This window comes from Bufo bufo, chromosome 5 (genome assembly GCF_905171765.1).
Source record: "Bufo bufo chromosome 5, aBufBuf1.1, whole genome shotgun sequence".
Lineage (NCBI taxonomy): Eukaryota > Metazoa > Chordata > Amphibia > Anura > Bufonidae > Bufo > Bufo bufo.
The window spans coordinates 18,065,961-18,076,787 of NC_053393.1; the positions used below are offsets into that span (position 1 = coordinate 18,065,961).

The window sequence follows — 10,827 nt, forward strand, 5'->3', positions numbered from 1 at the left end:
AAAGTGACCTACTACCTTGATGCCAACGGTGGGTCTCGATTTACCTTCAGTCTGGCTTTTGTTATAATATAATATCATGAAATACTTGGAATAATCCTCTTTTTAAATATTACCTAGTAAAAGTTAAATTTTAAGCTGGATAGCTTTATATTCTGTGATATTATTGGTGATAGCTTTCCACATTATTATATGACACTCTGTGATTGCATGTTTTTATTGAACACACCATGTAAACATTCACAGTGCAGGTGGAAAAAGTATGTGAACCCCTAGACTAATGACATCTCCAAGAGCTAATTGGAGTGAGGTGTCAGCCAACTGGAGTCCAATCAATGAGATGAGATTGGAGGTGTTGGTTACAGCTGCCCTGCCCTATAAAAAACACACACCAGTTCTGGATTTGCTTTTCACAAAAAGCTTGCCTAATGTGAATGATGCCTCGCACGAAAGAGCTCTCAGAAGACCTATGATGAAGAATTGTTGAATTGCATAAAGCTGGAAAGGGTTATAAAAGTATCTCCAAAAGCCTTGCTGTTCATCAGTCCACGGTAAGACAAATTGTCTATAAATGGAGAAAGTTCAGCACTTCTGCTACTCTCCCTAAGAGTGGCCGTCCTGTAAAGATGACTGCAAGAGCACAGCGCAGACTGCTCAATGAGGTGAAGAAGAATCCTAGAGTGTCAGCTAAAGTCTTACAAAAGTCTCTGGCATATGCTAACATCCCTGTTAGTGAATCTACGATACGTAAAACACTAAACAAGAATGGATTTCATGGGAGGATACCACAGAGGAAGCCACTGATGTCCAAAAAAAACACATTGCTGCATGTTTACAGTTTGCACAAGAGCACCTGGATGTTCCACAGCAGTACTGGCAAAATATTCTGTGGACAGATGAAACCAAAGTTGAGTTGTTTGTAAGAAACACACAACACTATGTGTGGAGAAAAAGAGGCACAGCACACCAACATCCAAACCTGATCCTAACTGTGAAGTATGGTGGTGGGGGCATCATGGTTTGGGGCTGCTTTGCTGCGTCAGGGCCTGGACGGATTGCCATCATCGAAGGAAAAATGAATTCCCAAGTTTATCAAGACATTTTGCAGGAGAACTTAAGGCCATCTGTCCACCAGCTGAAGCTCAACAGAAGATGGGTGTTGCAACAGGACAACGACCTAAAGCATAGAAGTAAATCAACAACAGAATGGCTTAAACAGAAGAAAATACGCCTTCTGGAGTGGTCCAGTCAGAGTCCTGACCTCAACCCGATTGAGATGCTGTGGCATGACCTCAAGAAAGTGATTCACACCAGACATCCCAAGAATATTGCTGAACTGAAACAGTTCTGTAAAGAGGAATGGTCAAGAATTACTCCTGACCGTTGTGCACATCTGATCTGCAACTACAGGAAACGTTTGGTTGAAGTTATTGCTGCCACAGGAGGTTCAACCAGTTATTAAATCCAAGGGTTCACATACTTTTTCCACCTGCACTGTGAATGTTTACATGGTGTGTTCAATAAAAACATGGTAACATTTAATTCTTTGTGTGTTATTAGTTTAAGCAGACTGTGATTGTCTATTGTTGTGACTTAGATGAAGATCAGATCACATTTTATGACCAATTTGTGCAGAAATCCATATCATTACAAAGGGTTCACATACTTTTTCTTGCAACTGTATATTCAGGGTTTTTCACGCAGCCCTGGCCCCATAGAAGTGAATAGGGCTTCAGTGAAAAACGCATTGCATCCAGAAGCAACTGCGGATGAGATGCGTTTTTTTCACTGATGGTTGTAAGAGATGTTATTTGTAAACGTGCGTGAAAAACGTATGAAAACGCATTGCACCTGCGCGGGAAAAACTGAACAACTGAAAGAACTTGCTTGCAAAATGGTGCGAGTTTTACTGAACGCACCCGGAACTAATCCGTCATGCTCGTGTGAAAGAGGCCTAAGGCTCAGCATGTCCACTTCAGCCTTTGTCATAGTAGTCTGCTGCAGCCTGCCCTGCTGTGCCCCAAATTAAAATATCATCATATTGATATTTATTGGGCATAGGGGCAGGCAGCAGCATAGTGCTATCAGCATTCATATTGATATTTATTAGGGGCACAGGGGCCTGTTACCTGGCTGGCGCTGCCTCAAATAGGTAACAACTTGACAGTTTTTCCTTTTTTTCATTGACACTGTAAAAACAAGACTAAGAAAACCGGAAGAGCCAAGCGACGCTCCAACCTCAGATTTGTCAACGACGCGTGGTTCCCTTCCTAGCATTTGTCAAAGAAAAAGGTACTGGTTCCAAATGACCAATTAAGGGCTAGGTTCTTCTTACCCCTGTGTTGCTTAGCTCTCAACATTTTTTTACTGTCTTGTCTGTCTACTAGGTGTCACTGGCAAAACAAGAGTAAAAAAAAAAAACGAAGATCTAAGCGACGCTCCAACCTCAGATTTGTCAAAGACACGTGGTTCCCTTCCTTACATTGGGCAACAGTGTTTACTCTTTCCAGGTGACAGGTGTCACTGTCAGTGGCAAAACAAGTTAAGTTATCAAACTGGACAAGCCAAAAGACTCAAGCAGTACAACGGCAGACTTATCATTGTGGTTCCCCTATATTTGGAAAACAAAAAGGTACCAATGCCATAATTATTGGCTAATGTTCTTAACACAATTGCTTGGCTTAGAATCAGATTTTGACCGTTTTAAATTTTTTATAGGTGGCGAAAAAAGAGGAAGAGAACCGTAGAAGACGTGCAAAGTACAACCACAGATTTATTCACCTACATTTGGCAAGGATTAGGAAACAGGTATTTGTGGTTTGTGCCAATTCAGAATTTCTTATATTCTGTGCTCTTCCCCTCTCAACAGGTCTGTCAGACTCAGTACTGTCTCATTCTTGTTAATATGACTTTAGAATGGCTAGAAATTAGGAATAGTTAATAATCATCATGTTTAACTTTCCTTTCAGTCCACTTGTGCTGCAAAGTGAAGAGTCAGACCAGGTGAAGATGGATGCAGTTGCCAGCGAGACAGACACTGAATTTTTTAATTTTGTCCCCCCAAAAAATGCTACCTCAGTTATATGGCGCTATTTTGGCTTTACGAGAACCGACACTGAGCAAAAAGAGGTACTCTGCAAAACTTGCAAAGTCAGAGTTGCTACGTCACGTGGCAACACAACAAATTTATACCAGCACCTAAAACAGCATGGAGAAAAGTATAAAGAATGCATGACGCTGAAAGGCCAGAATAAAGACACAGCGGCTGCCGCTCTACAAAACAAAGAACAAGCAAGCCGAACAAGCCAGAGCATAATTCCAGATGTATTTGCGAGTATCACGCCATATGCCAAGTCTTCACAGCGACATAAAGAAATCACTGACGCCATAACCCAATGCTTGTCAAGAGACATGATGCCATTATACACAGTTAGCAAAGTGGGATTTCAGAAACTGATCCACACTCTGGACAAGAGGTATCAGCTGCCCTCACGAAACTACTTCTCTCAAACAGCTATCCCCGAGCTTTACAGCAAATGCTGTGATGCAGTTCAACAGGAAATGGCTGGGGTGAAAGTATTTTCCACCACTACGGACTTGTGGTCAAGCAGAACAACTGAACCATATATTAGTCTAACTGTGCACTTTGTCAATGAGGAGTTTCAACTGAAAAGCCGTTGCCTGCAAACATCCTATTTTCCTGATGACCACACAGGAGAGAACATAGCCTTGGGCTTGAAGGAGGCATTGGCTGCATGGAACCTCTGTGAAGATCATCAGGTCGCTATCACAACAGACAATGGAACGAATATAGTAAAAGCTGTGGAGCTTAATCAGTGGACAAGATTTCAGTGCTTTGGGCATAGACTTCATCTGGCCATTGGTAAGTAAATTTTTTGTTTTGTTTGTGTTTTCTACTGTTACTGTAACTATTACTGTACTGCCCTGTTTGGAGGACTCAGAGCAGCAATTTATTCATTGGGTTTGGGGTAGCTGTACCATCTATTTAACATTCTTAAATAATATGGTACAACTACACCCAAACTCTATGGTTAACTACTGCTGTCATTTCCTCCTAACTAAAATTGGGAATTTGGGATTACTTGTTTTAATATATTATTGTGCTCTTATCATTCACAGGAAATGCCATGAAGAATAGGGCTCATGCACAATGTATCAGCAGGGCTCTTGGGATATGCAGGAAGTTGGTGGGCCACTTCTCCCATAGCTGGAAGAAGAGGGTGGCCTTGAGGGAGGCACAAAGAGAACTCGACCTTCCAGAACATGCTATGGTGACCGACTGCTCAACAAGATGGGGTTCCACTCAGAAAATGATAGCACGAGTCATAGAGCAGCAAAATGCTCTGTCCAAGATTCTCTCCACAGACCGTAAAGTGAGACACCTACTGCCCTCATGGCAGGACCTGGAGGTTTTGGAATCTGTTAACAAGGCCCTCAGTCCACTACAAGATTTCACAGATGCCCTATCAGGTGAAAGTTATGTAAGCATTTCCTGTGTCAAGCCTGCTCTCAATCTCCTGAACACTTCTGTGTTGGCTGAAGAGGACACTGACCTAACCAAGTCACTAAAATCAAGAATTCTACAGTACCTTAATGAGAAATATGAAGTCACCCAAGACCTGTTAAACATGGCATCTTTTATGGACCCACGGTTCAGAACACAGTACCTGTCAGCCGATGAGACCCAGAGCATCAAAGATCGAGTCATCGCTGAGTTGCAGGTGAGTGAAACCGGTCTGCTTAACTGGTTAGAATTTCCTGTAACATATTTCTAAGGGCTCTTTCACACTTGCGTTGTCCGGATCCGGCATGTACTCCACTTGCCGGAATTACACTCCGGATCCGGAAAAACGCAAGTGTACTGAAAGCATTTGAAGACGGAACCGTCTTCCAAATGCTTTCAGTGTTACTATGGCACCCAGGACGCTATTAAAGTCCTGGTTGCCATAGTAGGAGCGGGGAGCGGTATACTTACAGTCCGTGCGGCTCCCGGGGCGCTCCAGAATGACGTCAGAGCGCCCCATGCGCATGGATGACGTGTCCAATGCGATCACATGATCCATGCGCTTGGGGAGCCCTGACGTCACTCTGGAGTGCCCGGGGAGCCGCACGGACGGTAAGTATACTGCTCCCCCGCTACACTTTACCATGGCTGCCAGGACTTTAGCGTCCCGGCAGCCATGGTAACCACTCTGAAAAAGCTAAATGTCGGCTCCGGCAATGCGCCGAAACGACGTTTAGCTTAAGGCCGGATCCGGATCAATGCCTTTCAATGGGCATTAATTCCGGATCAGGCATTGCGGCAAGTGTTCCGGATTTTTGGCCGGAGCAAAAAGCGCAGCATGCTGCAGTATTTTCTCCGGCCAAAAAACGTTCCGTTCCGGAACTGAAGACATCCTGATGCATCCTGAACGGATTTCTCTCCATTCAGAATGCATGGGGATAATCCTGATCAGGATTCTTCCGGCATAGAGCCCCGACGACGGAACTCTATGCCGGAAGAAAAGAACGCAAGTGTGAAAGAGCCCTAAGACATGCATTTTTATGTCAATTATTTCAGGAACTTCAGCAGCATCAGCCTGAACCCCAAAGCACTGCAGCGATGGAGGGGGATAGTCATGTGGGAAACCCACCTGCTGCGAAAACCAAGAAGAAAAGTCTTGCAAGTTTTTTCAAGGAATCTACACGTGCAGCAGCACCACTGCCGTCAGGCAACACTGCATTTGATCCCATAGAACAGTTTAGAGAAGCAGTGGCTGCAGAACTCAATATTTACATTTATATGCCACTAATAGATCATGGAGAAGATCCTTTGAAATGGTGGAAGTTTCACAAGAACAACTTCCCTAGGCTATGCAAATTAGCACAAAAATATCTGTGTATCTAAGCAACAAGCTCTGCGTCAGAGAGGGCTTTTAGCAGCAGTGGTAATTTTGTATCTAACCATCGGTCCTGTCTGAAACCAGACAAGGTGGATATGCTGGTGTTTTTGTCAAAGAACCTCTCAGTTTCAAAATAGGATTTAGGAAGTACTTATAAAAAAAGCTTGTGGATTTAGAAAGTCTGCAGGCCCAGAGTACAATTGTTTCAGGGTGCAGGACGGTCCAGGACCAAAAACTGCTTCATTAAAGGGTTTCACTTTAAATTATGTCCCCACTCCCCAGGAAGGGATAGTTCTCTTATCTTTGTTTGTTAGGATGCTAGACAGATGTCCCGCAGGGTGTGCGCTGTCTGCGGGGGAATCGTCTTGTCACATGTCCCCCTCTTGGGGGCGTGTGGCCTTTGTGATCTCCCCGCACCCACCGCACACCTATGCGATAGCATAATGTATGGGCACTTCTTGTTATGATTAGTTTTCTTTTTATGGCACTTTTATGTTTTTGTAACACTCTTACTGTATTTTGGTTGTTGGCCTACTGGCCATTTTTTTGCTTTAGACGTGCGCTGCGTGGGACATCGCTGGTACTCCCGCCGGCGTCGCTCGTCTCGCCCATCGCCCACCTGGATATCATATACATTTTTTTTTATTTTTCACATTTTAAAAAAATAGGAAGAAACTAAGTTGCATCAAGTAGAGTATTACACAAGCATTAAAGATGAGGACCTTTCATCACCATAAAAAATCTAAAATATACAGACATGGAGAGCGGTGCCCAGGGATCTCCCTGCACTTACTATTATCTCTGGGCACCGCTCCGTTCTCCCGATATAGGCTCCGGTATCTTCAGATTTTAGGCTCAACTGGGAGGAGTCTGCCCTTGTTCTCCCGGGTGTCTCCTTCTCCCACTCTGCCCGGGAGAACAAGGGCAGACTCCTCCCAGTTGAGCCTAAAATCTGAAGAGAATGGAATCTATACCGGGAGAACGGAGCGGCAGGCCCAGGGATAATAGTAACTAGATCCCTGGGCGCCGCTCTACATGTTGACATACTTAGTTCAGATTTTTTATGGTTGTGAAAGCAAGGTCATCTTTAATGATTGATGGTTCTCAAATTCTCTGATATAACTGTCCCACAAAAAAGCATATATTACAGAATACAACATATGCTTTTTGGTGGGACACTAATATCAGAGAATTTGAAAAACAATCAATCATTAATGCTTTTGTAATCCACTATTTGATGCAAGTTTCTATTTTTAAAATGTGAAAAAAAAAAAGAGATTAAAAAAAAATAAAAAATAAATTATGTCCCCGACTTTCCGGGGCTTGTGCCTTGTACTAAAACAAAGCTTATGCATACCTCCCTCCCTCGGGCTCTGATATTAGGGTGTCCCATCTGTTGCCAGTCCACTTACTTGGCTTCTCTGGGTTGCAGATTTTTAGCAGCTGCAGCTGACCTAGCTCACAATGCCACTCTGCCAACCACTGACTCTGGTCGCATGTGACACCGCTGTGGCCAGAGATTGGCAGACTGGCACTGTGACCTGTGTCAGCTGCTGATGCTACGATCTGCAATCAAGAGAAGCCAAAGTGCTTGCAGCCTCTGACAGGATTCCCTAATATCAAGGCCCAGCAGGGAGTGAAGGAGGTACATATTACATAGGCTTATATTACTAGCCTGGGCACTGGGCACATAACTTTTAGAAAACCATTTTAAGATAATCTTGTATTGCTGCTGCTGAGCTGACTTTGGTGTTCTTTAAAAAGTTCCTGTTTGGTCAGTGTTTGGAAAATCTTGAACACATGTTCTTATCTATTTTATTTATGTCATTGTCATTGCTATTAAGAAAATAGCAAGTTTTGTACTTTTGCACTTGCAGTAATGCAAATATGTTTTTTAATTTAGTAAAAGATGTTTTATTTTGAAAAAAACCCACTGCATTTCAGTTCTTGAGTTAAGTTCATTTCAGCATTATCAGTAATTTGTGTGCACTTTTGCCTTGAAAATCCAAGCAAATAGACCTCTAGAACAATTCCCTTTAAATATCGCATCGCATATCGTTATCGCAATTTTTAGGGCCCCAATCGCAATCGCACAAAATTCCAATATCGTGCAGCCCTAATATTGATACTTATTGGGGGCACAGGGGTGGGCAGCAGCATAGTGCTATCAGCAGTTATATTGATATTTATTGGGGACACAGTGGCGGGCAGCAGCATAGTGCTATCAGCATTCATATTGATATTTATTGGGGACACAGTGGCGGGCAGCAGCATAGTGCTATCAGCATTCATATTGATATTTATTGGGGGCACAGGGGCAGAAAGCAGCATAGTGCTATCAGCATTCATATTGATATTTATTGGGGGCACAGGGGCAGAAAGCAGCATAGTGCTATCAGCATTCATATTGATATATATTGGGGGCACAGGGGCGGGCAGCAGCATAGTGCTATCAGCAGTTATATTGATATTTATTGGGGGCACAGGGGCGGGCAGCAGCATAGTGCTATCAGCATTCATATTGATATTTATTGGGGGCACAGGGGCAGAAAGCAGCATAGTGCTATCAGCATTCATATTGATATATATTGGGGGCACAGGGGCGGGCAGCAGCATAGTGCTATCAGCAGTTATATTGATATTTATTGGGGACACAGTGGCGGGCAGCAGCATAGTGCTATCAGCATTCATATTGATATTTATTGGGGGCACAAAGCAGCATAGTGCTATCAGCATTCATATTGATATTTATTGGGGGCACAGGGGTGGGCAGCAGCATAGTGCTATCAGCAGTTATATTGATATTTATTGGGGGCACAGGGGCAGAAAGCAGCATAGTGCTATCAGCATTCATATTGATATATATTGGGGGCACAGGGGCGGGCAGCAGCATAGTGCTATCAGCAGTTATATATTTATATTTATTGGGGGCACAGGGGCGGGCAGCAGCATAGTGCTATCAGCATTCATATTGATATTTATTGGGGGCACAGGGGCAGAAAGCAGCATAGTGCTATCAGCATTCATATTGATATATATTGGGGGCACAGGGGCGGGCAGCAGCATAGTGCTATCAGCAGTTATATTGATATTTATTGGGGACACAGTGGCGGGCAGCAGCATAGTGCTATCAGCATTCATATTGATATTTATTGGGGGCACAAAGCAGCATAGTGCTATCAGCATTCATATTGATATTTATTGGGGGCACAGGGGTGGGCAGCAGCATAGTGCTATCAGCAGTTATATTGATATTTATTGGGGACACAGTGGCGGGCAGCAGCATAGTGCTATCAGCAGTCATATTGATATTTATTGGGTCACATCACATATGTACAGCTGATATACACTTAGTTTTTCATATGTGAAATGAAAAATTTACCAATTTTCTTATAAATGGTGACACAGATGAATGTCATGCTGGTAGGGAACAGCTTCCCAGAGTTGACCTTTTGAGGTGATTACCGTGGAAGGGACTGAATAGGTGATATTGGTAGGGGCAGTTTATCTACATTGTGTTTAGTTCACATACCTCCAGGTACTGATGCACACAAGCTTACAGATACCAAGTCATCTGAACTCACCATCTGAAGCTGACAATTTTTGCGTGATAACGTCTCACCGCAGTCACATAAAACTTTTTTTTCTGGGACCTACGATCTATACGTGGATTGGTGAGTGACCTATGGTTATGTCTGGCATTGTTTGCTAAATTATGACATTGTTGTTTATTCATTTTGTGCGTACCACGGAGGAGGGAAAAAAAACCACAGCTGCCACCCGTATGGGGCCATATGCCGTCCGTAAAATATGGTCTGAACAACGGCTGTATTTCACGTTTGCATGAGCCCTTACTAAGTGAACAGCAGGGTTGTCATTCTGTCATTCCAATCTTATACATAATACTATCCTATGTGAAGTATGGGCCTCCCAACCTTCCCTTTATGATGTTGGGGAGAAGTAAGATTAATTATTTAGAATTTGGTCATGCTTGATACTATTTTCCCCTTTGTCTGACAGCATCTTACACTCCCCTCCACTGTTAAAACACAGGTATGCTCAGCAGAGCATGCTAGGGTCAGGAGGCGTTTGGCTGAACAAGTGTTCGGTTGACAAGTATTTATGGTGTTTGAGCACCTTCTTTAATCCATTTGTGCTGATTTCAAAGAAGTACATTACATTTTTAATAGTAAAATACTTCCAAATTAAAAATAACACACATTGGAGGGTTAATTAAGCTATGTGTTGCCAAATGGCATTACCAATTGTCTCACACATAAAGCAGGGACTTTACTAGAAGTTATATCTGCTACCAAAACAAACTGACAAAAGCATGAATACATCATTAAGAAGCTTGAAGAACCAAGCAGAAGACACAAGTTTGGGAGAAACAGAATGACTGCAATAAATGTTGCATGGACACAGCTACAGAAGAGAATGGCCTTCATTTTATTCTTTTTTTTGCGCCAAAATGAATAGGAATCAAGACCAAGAATTGGCCGGTCAACAAGCACATCCCACCAAGAAGAACAAGTCTGGAAGTCAAAACAGAAAAGAGAAGCAGATACTGGAAGACAAAATCAAGAAGCTAGCTTCCATTGACCGCTTCTTCAGGAAAAGTACACCTAAGGAGAATGAAGAGTCCTCCATTTGCACTACATCACTACCTCTCAAGAAGCATGTTCGAGTATTGAAGTCAGTGAACTGGTTGTAGACCCTCCAGAGCAGCAAAACTTGTCCTTTCATTCTGGACCCCTTTCAGAGCTTAGTGATGATCCAGCAGAATGAGAGGGCCCCCCAGAGCGTTTCGCTTGGGGGACACATGGGGGCAATGGCACCTCACATATGTGTACAGTACACTATTGGGGTGGCTTCCCTTTCTCTACACAGAAATCATTGGGCCCCATAGCAAGAATTTAGACTGGGC

At 43.2% G+C, this 10,827-nt stretch overlaps 1 protein-coding gene and 1 long non-coding RNA gene across 2 annotated transcripts; both read left to right on the top strand.

Moving 5' to 3' along the window:
* The first annotated feature begins 2,281 nt into the window (after nt 1-2,281).
* Nucleotides 2,282-3,058, top strand: LOC121001295. The gene is made up of 3 exons (XR_005779024.1): nt 2,282-2,629; nt 2,716-2,805; nt 2,967-3,058. It is a non-coding gene; the product is annotated as an uncharacterized LOC121001295 (long non-coding RNA).
* A 170-nt stretch (nt 3,059-3,228) lies between these two features.
* On the top strand, nt 3,229-5,905 carry LOC121002361 (E3 SUMO-protein ligase ZBED1-like). The gene is made up of 3 exons (XM_040433825.1): nt 3,229-3,880; nt 4,138-4,739; nt 5,579-5,905. Exons 1-3 carry the CDS (start codon nt 3,229-3,231, stop codon nt 5,903-5,905), a joined length of 1,581 nt encoding a protein of 526 aa, XP_040289759.1.
* Nucleotides 5,906-10,827: the final 4,922 nt, after the last annotated feature.